Below are 18558 nucleotides of genomic sequence, written 5' to 3'. Positions count from 1 at the left end.
GGAAAGACAAAGACTTCTCCACTTTGGAAAATAATTAAGGACTTTGCTGCTGTCTAGACTATTCTACAAAAAGTGTGTTAAACAATTACTGAGTCATAAAAACTTTTTTTTTTTCTCTCTTAGCCGTTGAAAATCTGCCACATAACTATTTTTTTTTAGATGTATGTACTGCACTGGCATCAAGACAGATACTTGTTTAAAAAGTGCAGGGGGAAATGATTCTCATCCTATGGGCTATGTAGTTGATGTTCCAAAAACATGAGACATGAATCAAAATGGGTGGGTTTACTCTGCGCCTGGCTCAATCAGCGGTTGTACTCCAAGTGGCAAAGGCGGCGTAAGTTACGGAAATATCAGTCATAACGACCATGAAACACGGAATAAAACTTCCCACGTGCATGGTTTTTTGGACAAGCTGCCTGCCAGTTCCATTGGGTCACATTTCACGACGCGATGGCTTGCAGAGACAGACAGGAGAGGAGCTAATGCCATTAACGAATGGCGGCGCGCTATAGTTGTTTAACTAACTTACCACTGTATAATGTGTTTCTTACGGGGCCACTCGGGCCACGCTTGATGGATGGCCTTACAGAAGCCCGGTCAATTAGCCAGGCTGGATTTCCCTCCATGCCGGCCGCAGACGGCACTGGGAGAGGTCCCACCTCTGTCACCAGGGCTGGCTGTAATTAATCACCAGTGTGGGGCCTACGCTCCTCACACTGCCGTGCGCGCAAACAGCCAGTACGTGCGTCTGGCCCAAATCACATCCCCGCTCCTCTAATCTGGCTAATTGTCAATATTGGACCCAGAGGAGGAGAAGGACCGTGACATAAAAACTCTTCCCTACCTACAGTACAGTCCGCAGCCTGCACGGTTTACGAAGGCAAAACGGATGTTTGGCAAATGTACTAACTAACGAGGCAGAGCGAAGAAATAAATCAAAAGTGAAACCATAAGGGCTTCCACAGACTGGCTTTACTTAACGTTTATCTCAACACAACAGGCCACAGTTAACTAACGCCCCCACCACCAAAAACTAAAGCACAGGGTTGGTCACTCAAAAAGTCATCTGCTCAAAAACAAGATTAACACTAGACGACAACTGCTTCTGTGTGTAATGTTTTCTATTGCTGTTAACAGATTGTTTTAGTGTTAATGTTTGCACATACAGCAGTAAAACAGCTCTATGTTAAATTATGATCAGAATTATGATTAGAAACAGCATCTGAGCATTAGGCTACAGGAGAAACATAAAATGACTTTCTCTTGGCGGAACCAGTTACTGTGCAGTTTTCTCACTGACACACACTCACACACACACACACACACACACACACACACACACACACACACACACACACACACACACACACACATACAAAAATGCACAGGTACACAAAGCACAGATTCAGAGGCAGGGACAGAGACATCACTCCTGTGGTCCGGACAAAAGCAGCAGGCTGACAGATGAGGTTTGTGTCTGGGGGCAGGGGAGCTATGTGTTGCTGCTGCTGTGTTCTGTGTTTGTGTGTGTGTGTGTGTGTGTGTGTGTGTGTGTGTGTGTGTGTGTGTGTGTTTGTGTATGTACATGTCTTTCTATGGTTGTGTGGACAATTTCTGGTTTGAAACCATTGTGCAAGGACATTTTGGCTGGTCCTCACAACGTCAAAGGGCTGTTTGAGGGGTAAGACTTGGTTTTAAGGTTCAGGTTAGAATCAGGTTTAGGTTAGGGTTGGGGTAAGGGTTAGGGTTAGACATTATTTGTGATGGTAAGGTTAGGAATACATTAATGAGTGTCCTCACAACTATAGAAAGACCAACATCTGTGTCTGTGTGTGTGCACGCTCGCATGTGTTGTGTTGTTGCGTCTGCATATGTGCAGGCGTGCGTGTCTGAGCATGTGTGTGCACCTACATGTGAATGTGCATGTGCATGTGTGTGTTTACATGTGTGTATATATATGTGTGTCTATTATGTTGGGGGGTGGTCTCATGGGGCAGCTCTGTGTCTGTCCCATCTGCCACCCCACTCTACTGACACCCAAGGGAATGGCAGAAGGGGTGGGGGATTCATTTTGGAAAAAGGAATCGGGTCCAGTGGTCTAATGGGCAACAATGCAAGTTTTACTGATGGGCCAAAGGCAAAGGACACCGGCTGGGTGTGTGGAAACCAATCTACCAATCTATTTGACAAAACAGTGGGCCACTCCTGTCAAGTCTGCCTAATAAGGCACACACACCCCCGAAATTATGCCTCAAATGAGAAAGGGGTGCACTGTATTTTACACACAGGCACACACACACACACACACGCACACGCACACATAGATGATACATACACCCGGGGCTAATGTCAGTCTAATGCATGTCCATTCTCTGGCCAGAGGGCTAATTGGGTATATAAACACAAACACATCCCTTGAGAGGCGAGAGGGGGGGGTGTATTTTTTGCTATATGCCCCCCTATTGTAAGGAAAACAATACTGAACTTAAACACGGAGGCTCATCAGTACATTAGCCATATCGATAATGAAAGATGACATGGTTTTTTGCTCTTGTATGCCCAGCAGCGAGATGCTCTTCTGAAGCTGTGCATGCGGTGTGAAGTGAAACGACTTGGTGGCAGGTGGCATCTCATCCTGTCTTTATCCAAACCGTGATCAGAAGACAGTAAATGGCGCCGCTGCAGCCACTACAGCAACAACAAAACAGTCAAGTGGAAGAGGAGCATATGGCTCCTGCACCACTGGGCAGAAGGAGCACTCAGCAAGATGAATGCTGAGGTGCCGGCAACAAAGCTGACTTTAACTTGTCAAATTAACAGCATATCAAAAGAGAGAGAGAGAGAAGGAGGGAGGGATGAGGAGGAAAAGGCAGTAGCCTGAGCTTTTTTGACAAGAGCTACTTGATGGGGACAAAGACAGCACAGAGAGAAACAGTGACTTGCTGTTGAGGTCAGATCCCAGAAAGACACTGTCAGATGTTTGAAGTCCTGGTGTTTCGAACTGTCATTGAGCAGAGTTGTTGATCTACTGTTTGTCCATACATATAACATACAAACACACAGACATGTATCCACTGTGCGCTACCCTGCCTGCTCACTGCTTTGAGTGCTATGTTAATGAAACAGTTGTTGTTTCCTGGCATAACATTAATTACCCGATCAAAATAGAGTGGGTAATTAACTGCCCTTCTTTACCAGTGCTAATTACATTAGCAGAGAAGGGCCATTTGAGGGGAGCAGAGGAGAGGAGAGAAAGAAAGATGGGATGAAGTGGTACCAAACAAAGATTGAAAAACAAGGCAGCGGTGAGGCTCATGCCTAGGTGTGTGTGTGTTTGTGTTTTAAGAGACAGAAAGAGACAGAGAAGAGGAGGCCATGTTGGAGGGAGACTCATGTGGTTCTCACTTGGGCCCCCAGAGGCTTGGTCCTCAGAGAAAAGCAGGCTTATTGGAGAGAAGAGAGATGGGGGGGGGGGCTGTTGTTGTTTATCTTGACATGCTCTACTCCGTCTTTAACACTCGCATCACAATTAAGATGCTGCGGCTCATCAGCTATGTATACGAAAAGTGTAGCAAACTGCACGAACACACAGGTGATGGGCACAGTCAAAAATAGATCCAGCATACCCTTGAAATGTGGAGGGTTATAGGAAAATTCTACTGTCCTGGAAGTTTTCAGATAATACAGCGTGTGAAAATACTTACTTCATAATTGTGTTCTGCACACATGTAAAAAGAAACCACAGACAAGACAATTCAGCATTTAATGCAATGCAAGAACTAAAACAGCTTCAATCAGCATCAGTGGTTTCTTTTTCTCATTTGTTTTATTTGGAGCACAAAATATAATTACACCTTGAGATATACAAATCACATTTGCACCATTTTTTGTACCGTTTCAAAGAAAGATGGCTTCAAAAAACATAATATTAAATTGCTAATAATTTTTAAATAAATAAAATTAACCAAACTCTAAACAAAACAAATTTGCAAATGTCACCTACACTCTTTGTGTTCTTTGTTTTAACATCCTGAGAATGAAGTTTGTGTTGTGATAACAAAAATGAATGAATAAGAACAGTATGATATGGGTTAATGAACACCTAATATGCCCCGTTCTTTTCTACTGAGCAGTTGTGCTTTCATTTACTGTACTGCATAGTGACTAGAGACCTGTACTGGGTTTAGACATTTAAAATGATATTGTAAAATCTATAAGCTGTAGTCATATACATTTAAATTTGCAATGTGGAATGAAATAATATCTGGGCAGTGGTGTGACAAAGCATGCATTATAAGTGAAATTAAAAGGATAAGGCTAACTAACATTTTTCCTTTACACAAGGACAATAACCTTTTACTGTGGCCATAACATTAGGATTTTGTTATGCAAGAACCTGCAAACAGGGGATGTTTTAATCCAAATAAGTGAGTTTGTCTTATCCACCAAAAAATCTTTTCCCTCTGATCATTTAGCAAATTAATTAGCAAATGTTGAGATAACTTCACCTCAGCAACAGCTTGAAAAAGGACCATTTTATAAAAACACGTTTATATTATTCCCTAAGCTAACTATAATAAGTTAAATTGCTTGTTCTTAAATAAATCAATATATGAATTCCTTTAGTAATAACCCTTGACACAAAGAGTTCTCCCTTGTAAAACCGTAGAGATCAGAACAAAAAATAAAGGGTCTATTTTTCTGGAATGTAAATTGTCTTCAAAAAGTCTACTACAAAAAAAACCTCTCGCTAACTCACAGACAGTGTACACACATGCCATTTAAGGTGTCCACGCATGGACAAAATAGCACCCTGCTTTTTAGAGCTGCAACATCATAACAGAGTTGTCCATCGTCCAGCAGCGCACTCACAATGCGTACATCTCTGGCCATGGTTTGGGCAGGTGTTGGAAGAATCGAATACTGCATATGATAGCAAGCCAGAGGTCAATACAGAGGCTTTTGAAGCTTGAGGTGAAATCAGGACCGGTTTTCCTCTATTTCCTTTCAAAATGCAGACGCTTCATTACACACACAGTGTTATATGGTCCAGTCTGGTGCTGTTAGCTAAGGAGCTTGGTCTGTCTGTAGTGGGGGGAGTAATCTCCTCTGCCTCTGGAGTAGATGGCTGGTCTTTGGACATTTTCATAACCCGTCCTGTTCATCCACATGGATGAAAAAGGGACTAAGAAATGGCATGGGGGGGGGGGGGGCCCAGGGAGGAAAGTTACATATGGTCGCAAGTGATCAATTTTCCATTCTCCCTGCCCTCTCAGTGCCAAAAGAGGGGCTAAGTGAAGCAGTGGTCTGGGGTAGATTGGGGTGGGTGCTTTTCTACATCGGGGGAACAACCAGGCCCGTCATCGCTGGAGAGAAAAAAATATACAAAATCTATGATTCTAATCAATCAGGTCTTGTATTAATGTATATCCAGCAACTGTTTTCTGTCTTGTTCAGTCTAGGCTTTCGAGTGGTTAGTATGAGGGGTTAGACTGCATTTGTAAGTTCAGACAGGGGGGTCAGATAGTGAGTTGGGTGGCTACCTCTGAAGCTGTTCCCCCCTGAGGCAGGGCAGGCAGGGGAGGGAGAGCCCTGGGGCCTGAGGACAGGAGCAAAAGCACTCTTCTGTTTAGCAGCAGACGGGAAGGAGGAGAAAGGCAAGAGAGACGAAGAGGAGCTGGAGCTTCCTGGTATAGTGGGGCTGGAGGGCATTACTGTGGAAAAGAGAGCAACAGTAGGTCTCAAGTCTCCAAATCACAACAGAATCAGCAGTGTGAGGTGAATTAATGCACACATTTATAAAGAATGATAAAGCACATAAGGTCTTACTATAAGGAGAGCTGGTGGGGGAGGCACTGCTGAAACCAGGAGAACCAGGAACTCCTAGGCTGGTCATGGGTACTGTCCCATAGCCTGCAGTCATCCCACCACTGCCCCCGTAGCTTGACTGCTGAGGAGTGGAGGCTGATGGGTAACCCCTTGGAGACAAACTGCTGGAGTTTCGAATGTAACCTGGAGGGAAAATTAAAAAGGCTGAGTCAGATCTGAGCTTCATTAGTGGCAAAAACAGAGGCAGGGAGTAGGTTTTGGCTCTTTCTGCTCACCTTGGCTGCTTTGTCCCGGCTCCCCGATGCTAACACCTAGCTGAGAGGGGTAGGAGCCCAGACCCATGACACTGCCGTGGGCTGGTGAGCTTGGCAGCGCCTGTAGCTGACTGTGAGGACGGGGAACACTGTAGAGGGCCTCGGCAATGTCAGCTGCACGTTTCAGCAGCATGTCCTACAGGAGATCAAATGCAACGGTCAGCAATGGTTCAACGAAAGATAATGCAGTTTGGTTAGGCTGCTCAGATGTTACCAGTGTCAACTCACATGTCTGTGGCCTGTCAGTAAACGGGTTTAATTGATCTCCAAAATGAGGAATGTGTAAGCTTCACCCAATTAGGCCAGTAACTACAAGTTACATAAACTGACAGTACTGCTGGCAATTTTCCAACATATGCTGATGCATTAAAGGGTGTGTTAGAGTCAGTTAGAGTCAGCTGCCAAACAGTCATTTGGCTGCCACAAACTACCAGTGCAGTACAATGTTTGCATATTGCTCATCTTATGGACTTTTTTTCTGAAAGCATATCTTCTGAGTGCCAGACTGTTTGGCAGCTGAGTCAAACCTCAGATGTTGAAGCTTCTTGAAACACTAAAACTGCAAAGCTTTTCCAAAAAATCCCTGCTCAGAACTGCATTATGATATTCTAAAAATGTAATAAATGATAAAGCCTGCTAAATATTCACTCTGATGGATGGCCTATTGCAAGCAAGTTTCAAATCTCTGTAATTTAATTTGTTTTCATAAGGTACTGAAATGACTGGAAAGCCATCTATCACTCTATAAACCAATGGAATACTTTGTAAAATGGTTAACAGTAGTGTAACGTATATGCAGTTAACAGTTAATAGGCTAAAACAAAATCACCGATGTAGTCTTTTAAATATCTGCATATTCTATGTGTAATTTTTTATGATGAACATGTTATCTATGTCATGTCTCTAAGTATATGGGACATTGCACGAAACATGGTTCTGTTTACCTGATTACTGTGTGGATTTCCATACAGGGCCTCCACAAGATCTGCTGCTCTTTTCAGGAGGATCTCCTGCAAAGAACAGAATTTATTACATTAATATCTTAATAAGTGTGTAGCTTGCACAGTTCTCAAAAAATAATCATGAGCATGGTAAGATCATTTAGTCAGGAGTCTCTCACCTTGGCTAGTTTCTCTGGGTCCCCAGGATGTCGAGGAATGACCTTCTGAAGACGCTGGAAGCCATAGTCTATAGTGGGCTCATTAAGAGCTAAAAACGATTTAAAAAATAAAACATACAGTACATCAAACCTCATTCGCAGTTCATCAAAACCATATATTTGTTGTTGTTCTCTTAATACCTGTGTAGATGAAGCGTCCGGGAGCTCCCTTGCAGAACTGTTTAGATTTATAAGACAGTGTGACCTCCACAACCCCAGGGATGTGTCGAGGAGGTGTCTGGACACGAATAGCATGCGGTGTGATCAGCTGAGAATACAGCACAGAAATCATGTCACAAAATAGCAACAAATGATTCCTCTTCATGCCTTGTAAATATTTAGGCTAACACAATACTGTGGAAAGATTCATTTTTTTAGACTGCCCTTAAATCATGTAAATAATGAGACAAGCCATATGCTTTATTTATCATTTCAAAATACGCTTTAGACTGTATCATTAGTGAGATGTTGAAGACAATTCCTACCTCACTCCACACCAGCATGCTGCCAAACACCACCTGCAGCCCATCAAAGAAGTTCTCCCCAATGACGATGACCATGGCCCCACCGGTGGTCCAGCCCTCACTGGGACTGATGGCTTTGATACACGGGGTAGCTTAATGGGAGAGCGAAGCAAGATTTACTCCAAGGGTTTCAATGCGGGACGTCCAAGAATTGGAAAAGGAGAAGATTGAATGTGCTTATATGGTGTCTCAGGATGACTGTGTTAAAGCTAGTTTGGGGTTGTGTAAAAACAAGTTCCAAGGCAATGTTCACAGCAAAACAAAAAAGTTACGTCAAAAATATGGCCTTATTTCATGGCTACTTTAAATGAGTTTCATTCATGATGTCACTTTTATTGGACGGACGCCACCATTGGAAACATGAAGAACACGGTGTTGACATAACCTGAAAGCAATGCAATCATCTACAACATTAAAATTTTGTATGTAAAATATTTGTCATCAAAGGTACTACAGCGGTCAATTAAATGTAGTGTAGTAAAAAATTACCATGTTTCCCTCTGAAATTTACAGGACAGGAGGTACCAGACAGTACCATAAAATGGAAATACTGAAGTAAAATACAAGTATCTCTGAACTGTACTTAAGTACAGTACTTGAGTAGATGTACTTAGTTACTTTCCACCACAGCAAAGGTAAACATTATATGTATTTCTTGGTTTAGAGAAAAATAGGACTTGTTGACCTACAACTGCTTAAATATGGTTTTAAATTGATTTAAGATAATGTATCATTACCATTTTGTGTTTTATGTGAATAAGTATCTCATTAATGCATTAGTTAGCTCAGTTAATGACTTTATTACCATCCCTGGTAATGTTTGATATATCATGGTGATTATAAATTGACATTAGGCAAGTCAAGTACCTGCTGTTGGAGTGCTTTGAATGAGTACTTGCTATGTTTCTGAGTGTTAATGATGAAGCAGACATGTGATGAAATAAAAATGACAAATGGAATGTGATATTAAAGTGTTGCCGTCTCAGTGTCTTACCATATTCCATAGTATTCTCAACAGACTCCCCCGGCTCCAGTCTGCGGGCTCTCCGCCCGTGTTTTGAGTTGTTGTGGACGAACATGTTGTCAGACACTGCTAGGACGTGGCCATCTACACTCACAGTGCTGGACAAGACCACCTGAGAGAGATGACGAGAGCCAAGAGGAAGATACATGAGTGTAGATGCACAGGTTGGACAGCACGCTGCGAGTCACAATCTCCGGTTACAACAGCAAAACCCCGAGCAACAATTTGTTTCGGCATACAGGTGATAGTAATATTTCTCAATATGTAATGTGACATCTCTAGGATCTCCATAATATGTCTGCATTCTGGTGATGACACTTCTCATACACCCCTGCACTCCTCCATCAGGTCTCCATATGGCCTCTCCACTGCCTCTTGCCTAAGTTTTTGATTCATACAGCATGCAGCAGGCTCATCGTTGTCTCCCGCTGATCCTTCAATGACACCAAACATATGGACCAAATCTTCCATTTTAGCTGGCCGTTAAAGTAGCAGATGATATATAGTGGCCCTAATTTGATTTTCTGGCCGCAGCATGTGTGTGTCCCTTCCCACATCTGCCTCACATGGATGACACACATATAATTAATGAGGGGATACTCGTAGGTTTTTCTCTTTGGATATTTATGAGTGTTGATGTGATACTATTTCTGAAAGTGATAATGACTTTGAGTGTGTATATATGAATATGTTTTTGAGAGTTGGAGGGAATGGGTCAGTGAGAAAAAGTTCTTTTTAATTAAATAGTAAACCATAAATATTTTGATATGTGTGTCTTTAGAAAATCAGACAGCAAGATAAAACTTTGCACTCCCCTAAAAATAAACACCTGGCAGTAATTTTGCAGGTGAAGGCACATAAGAAAGAAAAGGAGAAAAAGCATATGTGCTATAGGTGGTGGAAAGGAAAGGAAACCTAAAGGAAAATAACTGTAAATTATCGATCAGGCAGCAGACTCCTGTCCAGCTCTGATCACCTTTTAACCCAGAAATGAGAGTCCTGTGTGCTCATAACTTCTCAGCATGTGTCACATTGCAGGAGCTAAAGCAAACATGGTTGAAGACCAGGGGAGCACGAAGAGGAGGAAAGGACACAGGGTTTGCTGGGAGAAGGAGAATGCCAGACAGGGGCCGCTGGTGCTGAAAGACGGCAGAGGAAGTGAGGCGGGAGCGTCCCCTGTGACCACTTCCTGGGTCACGGAGCATGACCTCCTCCATCTGGAACCAATCACTCAATTCTTGACAACTTCCTGAAACACCTCAACCTATTTCCTGCACCCCAGCACCCCTACAACCAAGTCTCCCACATATCTAACTCCTTTCGTTTGTCTTTCCATCCCTCTGACTCCTTATTGATTTTTAACTTTCATCTCTGCCTCCATTATGTCTTCCATCGGAAAAACTTTTCCAGGGCTTCACTATGTGAGAATTTGTGACATAAACTCTACTTAGAACAGACTGGACAAGAAATTCATTATTAAATAATTCTATTAGGATGGAGGACCATGAAGGGGGCAGGTTTGCATGACTGTAAAATCTTTTTTTTTTAATAATTTGGTTCCCATATTTAGTTTCACCTTCCCTCTTTCCGCTCACACACAAGCACACACATGCATTTTTTACCCATTTTTCATACCTGAAATCTCCTCATATCCCTCGGGTTTCCTGCTGTCTTCAGACAATTCTGGTTACATTTCAGGAAAAACTTCAAGAAAAACCTGCAAAGGTAAATAAGAGGGCACATGTTTGTACATCAGCAACTAAGAAATCACATGAAAGAACCATGTATGTGATCATTTGCAACCCTGCAACTCACTAGCAGTCAAAGGAGACATTAATTATTTTTCAGAGACAGGCCTTGTGGATGGTGTATGCACATGAGTGTGTGTATTTGTGGACATCTATATGATTACAGCTCTGACATCAATCCCAGCTGTTTAGCTTAGTATTATTACTATTAAAGTCAATGTTATTTCACTTTAAATCAAGTGATGAGATTTTGAAGCACAGTCCAGTGAAAAGCGCTGATGTGTTTCAAAGTAAACTGGAGACAGTGATGTATGCCAGAGGACTCGGGGGACCATGGTATCCCACAGTGCTGTATTTGAACCCCCACATGGGAATGGAGAGGGAAATGAAGTAGAGACAACTACAGAGAAAGTGAAATGAGGAGGTGGAAAAAGGAAGGTAGTGATGGAGGTAGAGGCGTTGGTATGGACATTTTTTTTTCAAGTATATGTGTCTCATTACGTATGTGAGCTTACTTTTGAGTGTGATAGACTGTGGAGACAGAGAGAAGGAGATAGAGACGGAGAAGGGGGTGCTGATAGCCCCTGCTACACCAAAGAAAACCTGAGAGAAAGGTGGAATAAATAGGAGCGAGGGAGAATATGGAGAGAGACTCCAAATCCCAGGTGTACGCAGTTCGGCAACGCAGCCCGCTGCCATGGCAACGAAGCTCTGCCGCAATCCCAAAGTCCCCATGCTGAGAGGCAAAGACAGCGATGGGAAAGTGAAGGCAACAACACGAACACATTCCATCACTGAAATACAGCGAGGAAGGAGGAGAGACTTGGCAAGGTGAGATGCAGGAAAGTATATCAAGAAGGCAGGTGCAGACAAGGGTGAGAAGATCCACACAAATCTCACGGAGGAGAGAATTTAAACATACGATGTGTGTTAAAACAAAAGAAAAGAAAAATGAGCTTGGAAATGATGCAGGGTTGTAATATAATCATGGCACTTAGCAAATATATAACCCTGAAACCAGATGTCCACTTCACTTCACAGTGAACACAACTCTGTCTTGTCTATGAAAAACACATCCATTAATGTTCCAATTAAACAAACAACAACAGTGCTGAAGAAAAATGCTGCGGAGGGAGGCAGTGGTTTTGGGCTACATGGGTAGCTCCAATCCCACCCACACTGTGCTCTCTTCAAATATAAGTCATCTTAATGGAGAGCGGTTGTTTGGAGAGGAACTTCATTTTGGCCCCAAAGCCCTGAACCCTCCCATCGAATACTAATCTCTCCCTCATTCTGTCAGCTTTTACTCACAATTCTTCCATCACTTGCTCCAGCTTCCTCCCTTGTGAACAGGACCTGGCTTCCATCAAGCTCTAAGTTCCAGCAGTGTGTCCAGTATTTTCTGATTTGAGCTATTTCGTCAGAGGACAATCAACATTGTTGTTGGCAGAGAGTGATTATAATTTATCAGTGATAGCCCGGACCTCCAACCTTAAAGCTCAAAGCTAGATCTCAGTTTGGGGTGGAAACATGTAAAAGCGCACATCTGCGCCTCTCCCACTTCCTCCTTCCAATTGTTTCCTCATCGATGTCCGACTCTGTCACCCTTCCTTACATCTGCCTGCTGGACACCACGACAGAAGTTTAAAAGGATTTAAAATCACTATATATTTGGTACATTGCACAAGGAAAGCTATACCGTTTTTTTCTTGACTCTGAAAAGAGGCCACAATCAAACGTGTTCTGTTTCATTTTACTGCCTCCTTCGAGGGTCATACAATATGTACATTATATCCTGGGCAATGACTCTTGCATTATGGCTCATTTTAAAGGCTATAGCAGTCATATGTAAGATGGTAATTCATAACAGCACGGGGGCCATATTTTTGGTCTAATAACCATGTACACGGTCTGGCTGTGGTTTAGTAACACTAGTTTCCTTGCCACTTGCATTATTGGCCACGTAAAGTTCATCTAACAAGCAGTCATCACACATTGGACTGACTGACATGATAAATCTCTATGGTGGTGATGCCTCAGATAGTGAAATCACAACCCTAATTGAGAGGTTGTCTACATCCATCTCAGGCTTTGTGTGCTTTCTGAGGGTTCTTGACCTTGTTTGTTGAATTCTTCTCATCATTCCCTGTTTGTATGACACCAGATGCCTCACATACACATACACACACACTGAGAAACACACATTCACATGCATGCATGCACACTCTAATACATTGACACCCCCACCTTTGCCCCCCCTCCCAAAAACCCATTGAGTCAACTTTTCACCCCCCTCAGTTCGGACGCACACAGCTGCAAATGCTGAAATTAAAGCGAGACATTGACGCATATATTAGCATGCATTAGCCGCTTCCCCCTGCCCACTTAACATGCAAATCTCCCAGCCCCGTCGCCTCGCACCTTCTGCCACACATTCATTTGCTGAATTATAATTAGACTAATCTTGCATAATTAATAAGAAGTCGAGGACCCTCTGTTTTTTATCCCCTCCTCTATTGTGGTTGCAAAAGTTTAATATTGCTGTTGTTTGTTTTTGTTTTGGTAATGTAATACACCCACACACCTCCCCATCCACAGGGAAGAGATGAGGAGAACATGCAAAGCATTAGAGGTGATCTTCATGTCACGGGGAAATTGCAGAGAAAGGCTTTTTTAAAAGAACTCCACTAGCTTTAGCGTGTTTATATTTAATGTGCGCCTTGTTCTGTGCATTTACAGAATATTCCATTCCACCATGTAGGTGTAAAATGGTGCTTCTGTTTGATTAAAACACTGTCAAGTTAATAACATGGTGTAATAAAGCTAATAGGAATTATGTTTCAACTTTAAAACTGTTATTCATGTCCGTAATAATGAATAATTTTGTTTTTAATTGCTAGCAAGTAAATTTTGCAAAGCTGGACAACAATCATTGAAAAAAGCATTATTCTCTTATTAAAGAAAAAGACACCGATTTGTAACAAATATGACACCTAAACCTGATAAGAACAATTTATTCGTGATTTTTGTTGCTCCATATTGGTGACAACCAAGTTCTATCTTCTGCAACAACTACCATTCACAGACACACTTAAAACAGGAAACACAAACAAAGCATAGACCCAAGTCTTAAACCTTGGGATCATTTTCCACCGTGGCACCACAGGGAGTTTGTTTTCTCTTTTCTGTCTTCACTTCTGCATCTCTGTCAAGGCCTCCAATCCCTTTTGTCTGCATCTGCTTCTGTTCCCAAGACTAAACACAGGCCTCCCAGCATGAGGGAGCCATCCCAATGGTGACAACTTGCTCAACTAAAACTAGTTCAACGACCAACCAGCAAGTCGTGACACTAAAAAAAATAAAAGAGATGCAGCTTTTTGCAAAATGTTACTCCGCATTGTGGACGTTCAGTTTCACTTTTCTCAGTCCATGGGGCATCTGTTACACATAAGTGTTACTCACGATGTTTTACATGTGGACTTAATCATGCAGCGAGCACCTAAGCAGCACAGGACCTCTAACAAAAATTTTCATAGGCATTCATCAGCACTAATCAATGTTGACATAAACTGCATTTTCACATAGACATAAAACACATCACCCTCTGTGCTCATTGTAAATGAAGGTTTACTGGTAGCAGCGGCTCTTGAAGCATGTGAGTATGTGATGCAAAAGGTTTTAAAGCAGAGTTCAAGTTAGTTAGCAGCACAGCTAGAAAACTATCAAGACGCCTCTCCTTTTCTGGGGTTGCCTTTGGCCTTCCAGTTTTCTTTAGTGCACCACAGATGATAAATTTATGCTTAAATACAAAAATCTGGGAGGGAACATTTTTAAGGAAAAGAAGGAGTAGAAGATTTTGTCATTATTTTTGTTCAGCAGATGTGGATGCCCTGCTGCTCAGACACAGGGAAAAGAAGTGAGGAGGAGTGAGGACAAAGAGGTGGACACAGAAAAAAAAGGGCTGCTCCTCTTCATCCTCTTCACACATGTTACCCCTGAGCCACTCAGTAATGCCTAATGGATAGAGGGTGTAGAAAATAAATACGAAGACACTGCACCAAAGAAGAAGATAAAGAGGGGAAGAGGCAGAGACAGAGGAAGAGAGGGAAAATGTTGATGTCCTGTATTCATGGCCATCACTCATCAGACATCCCCTCCATCACCCCCCCCCACCACCACCATCACCCTGAAAAAACAAAATAGTGTCCTGACATCGTGGTGGGGGGGAGCTGAGGGGAGGGCAGGCAGGGAAGGAGGGAGGCAGGGAGGAAAATTAGGAAACCAGATGTGAAGCATTAAAACATACTGACATGCTGAGGTCCTTCCTCTGCCACACTCACACACTGAAGGCACTAACTCATACAACAGGCCCAGATACATGCACGTATCCATGTATCTGGACCTGTCACACACAGGCTGTACAAGCCACCCACAAATGCATGAGTTCACAGAAAAATACAAGAAGACAAATACTGACTTGCAAGCAACCATGTGTGCACAATTAATCATGTAAACGCATTATACACATTAGCAAAAATGATACCTCAAAAACAAATATCTAAAGTCATATATATTTAAAAGTCATATTTTCAATAAAACGTGAACGTAATAGACCAAAAAACATGCTTTAGCTCACGGCTATGGACGAGAACTTGGATAAACCACTGTTGACTTAAGAATGTTTCACGCCAAGGCACAGATCCACAGATGGGTCGTCATGCATCAGTGTATGGATATGCATCCAATTAGTACATGTACCCATGCCGAGGAACGGCTGGGGGGGAGGGATGGAGGTGTTTTGTTTTCCTCCATGGGGAGAGCTGTGTTTGGGGGATGGAGCAGGGAGGGGAGGGGGGTAGTAATAAATACCCCTGGACCCGGCTCTTCTGGCAGACTGGAAGCTAGACTGGTCACCAGGGTTAACACCCGGGGCACATGACCTTTGACACTGCTAATGGGGCACAGAAAACCCTCCACGAACTGATACCCCCTTTGTCGCATACCATCACAGGACCTTTCACACCAGTCCTCCCAGCACGAACCCCCCCAAAATACATACAGGGAAATCTCTGGCATCAGCTTCATTCGCCTTTCACCAGCAAACGTTGCAGTGTCGAAATGACTCCATAATAGTCTTTCTCACTTTTTATAACAGCTTTTACAATGCACATCCGGTCATCAATACAACAGCTGCAGCTTTCTAGATTTTTACAAGATTGTTACAATTTAAACCTCTATCCACTGCCCACCTATTAGCAAGTGACTGGTCAGCACATCAACCTGATGTCTAATAATCGATCAGTGACATCAGTACTTATCATATACTGATGTGCAGATGTTTTAACGACATCTGCACCCATGTGCTGAAAAGCATCTCAAACCAGCTAAGTGAAATACAGTGGTGGAGGGAGTATTCATATATTTTACTTGAGTAAAAGTACCAATACGAAAGAGTAACAATACTCCACTACAAGTGAAAGTCCTTAATACAAATTCTGTACTTTGACTCGAGTACTTTGACTCAAGTCAAAGTACAAAAGTATTATCAGCACAATGTACTTGAAGTATTGAAAGCAAAAGTACTCTCACAAGGTATGGTGTTAATATACATTATATTATTAGATTGTAATTTCAGATGCATAAATGTGTAAGAACCATTTCCATGTTGTAGCTGTTGTTGAGTTCATTTTAGGTACTTCATATATTGATGGCTATTTTAATCCACAAAAACTTACAATATCTCATAAATTGATTGTGTGTTTTAGGTGTAAAAATCTTAACCTTCTAAGTAACCAGTAACTATTGCTGTCAAATAAAAGCAGTGGGGCAGAAGTATAAAGTAGCAGAAATTGAAAATAGTTGAAACTGAATGTCACCTCAGATTCATAGTCTTGTTTATTCATTTATTTAATCAGATAATTACCAATCTAAATAATATTTTAGACTATTTTAGACTGCATTTTATTCAGACAAACTGGTTGCTTGTGTATAGAAAAAAAATTAACAATTTGGCTTCTTTTTTACGTATACACACTATATCAAAAAAATTCCGAATACCCTATCTTATTGATCAATGGTGAGAGAATCAGTGAGTAAATCCTCTCCAGGTAGTGTCAGACAGACAGCGAGCACATGGGTGAACTCAGTTCTTTCTAGATTTGCCTGGTGGATTCACTGTGCCCCTCTTGGCCTCTTCCTCATTGCCTCCCAGGCTGGCTTCACCTCTGCAACCTCAGCCCTGGCCCATCCCACCTCTAAACTTGAGAACTGTGACAAAGCCAAACATTTAAACCAGTAGTGCTGATTTATAGAGCTTGGTAGTGCTGTAAAACCTTTAAGATGCCCACCACAAAAACCGACTGAGGCACGGCCGAGCCGAGAGGAAAAGAGCTGCTGGAAGGAGGAAAGTGGAATGATAGGAAGGGTACACAAGAGGCACTTGAGTGTTTCAACAAGGCTTCTCCTGGGTGCTAAAGTGTTTTACTGCATAACCTCTTGCTAGCTGGTAAATGTGCATTTCAACAATTTAAAAATGAATGAATATTTCAGTCTCCCAAGCTTAGCTCAGCCATAGATTGCATACAAAGCTTGGCCACATGGGATAGTGGTCAGCCTGCCAAATAGATGGATATGGATAGATATTCAGAGTCTAGAGAGCATGAATTCACAACCAGGACAGGGAATAGAAGTCCCATCAGTGGCCTGACCTCTCCCAGCATGCTTGGTGTGTCCTGAGGGATGAAGATTCAAAATATACTCTCATAACTGTCAAATGGAGACGCGGAGCACCCTCTACAGCTGAATACATTACAAACATACCGGAAGGTCATCTGCAATACAGCGACACTGATCTTGCTTTTTCGATACCCTTTCAATCAGTCAGCCACTAATCATATTTACCAATAACATGCGTATATCAAAGCTTGACCTGAACCTTTCTCTGAGAGGAACAATGAATCTGGGATGGATGCCACCGAGAGGGCTAGGAGTGGAAAGAGAAGCAACAACAGAAGGAGAAGAGATGTCTTCTTAATTAGCCAGTAATGATAAGATCTGACAAACAACATCTGTTTCCAGAAAGAGAGAGAAGAGGGGGGAGCAAAGAGGGAGAGAGAAGGAGAGGGCGGGAGAGAGGGATAGGAAGGAGGACGAGAGAGAGAGAGAGGGAGAGTAGGAGAGAGAGGCGGCTGAGGAACCTGTGAAGCCTAGACAACAGGGACCTGCTTGTAAGAAAGTAAAGGGGGAGTGGAGGGGATGTGTAGGGGAGGGAATGCTGTGTAGCGTGACACAATAGAAGATCGGAGGATGAGAAGTATAACAGAAGTGAGGGAAAGACAGACAGGGGAGGGAAATCTGACAGGGTTGAGGGAGTCGAGGAGCCAGGATGAATATGACAGACAGAGGGAGGAAATCAAAACGAGAGAAAAGGAGGGAGATAGACAGACGCAGAGAAGGTGAGCTGGATAATGGTGCTGGAGGGAGAGAGGAACGTGGAACGTGTGAAAACATGGGAATGGAATTGCTCAGAGGTCCAGGCTGCTGTAATTTACTGTCCGTGGCTAATACACAGCAAATGTGTGGAGCGGACTGGAAGAGGAGAAGGGGAGCTAGGTTGATGAGGGGGCTGAAGGGAGGGCACGCAGACTGTTGGGGCACTCAGCATGCCTGCTGGGAGCCTGTCAGCAGTCACATCATCCCCTGCCCTCAGCCCTGACAGATTCATCAGGACCATTACACACACACAAACTGACACACGTGCACACAAACCAAAAGATTATAGTGACACTGGAACTGTTAAATTGCTATTTTTTCGATGATTCCCAAATATAACGAGGCAGCGATTCAGGCAGCAATTCAGGCAACAAAACAAAAAAGAGCCAGCGATGATTTCTGCTTCTATTTAAGGTTATATACTGAAGTACAGCACACAAGTTTACAATACACACCCTAACATATT

General features: G+C 42.7%; 1 protein-coding gene across 4 annotated transcripts in view; it reads right to left on the bottom strand.

Annotated features, from left to right (window-relative positions):
- Positions 1-3856: 3856 nt before the first annotated feature.
- The window catches only part of ebf2 (EBF transcription factor 2), a 30410-nt gene continuing 15708 nt past the window's right edge, over positions 3857-18558 (bottom strand). For 2 of the 4 annotated variants that reach the window (XM_040155374.1, XM_040155375.1), the window contains exons 7-16: positions 10489-10570; positions 8824-8965; positions 7791-7921; positions 7447-7573; positions 7267-7355; positions 7091-7156; positions 6108-6282; positions 5833-6015; positions 5547-5717; positions 3857-5369 (exon numbers count right to left, since the gene is read on the bottom strand). In XM_040155374.1, coding sequence (XP_040011308.1) covers positions 5338-5369; positions 5547-5717; positions 5833-6015; positions 6108-6282; positions 7091-7156; positions 7267-7355; positions 7447-7573; positions 7791-7921; positions 8824-8965; positions 10489-10570 — 1198 coding nt within the window. In that variant the 3' untranslated portion in view covers positions 3857-5337. Of the gene's footprint in view, positions 5718-5832; positions 6016-6107; positions 6283-7090; positions 7157-7266; positions 7356-7446; positions 7574-7790; positions 7922-8823; positions 8966-10488; positions 10571-18558 lie in introns of all 4 variants that reach the window. The other 2 variants (XM_040155372.1, XM_040155373.1) reach the window with 1 other exon arrangement.

The sequence above is a fragment of the Xiphias gladius genome, chromosome 19, assembly GCF_016859285.1.
Source record: "Xiphias gladius isolate SHS-SW01 ecotype Sanya breed wild chromosome 19, ASM1685928v1, whole genome shotgun sequence".
In the NCBI taxonomy this organism is placed as follows: Eukaryota; Metazoa; Chordata; class Actinopteri; order Istiophoriformes; family Xiphiidae; genus Xiphias; species Xiphias gladius.
This window is presented reverse-complemented; position numbering and strand designations above follow the sequence as displayed.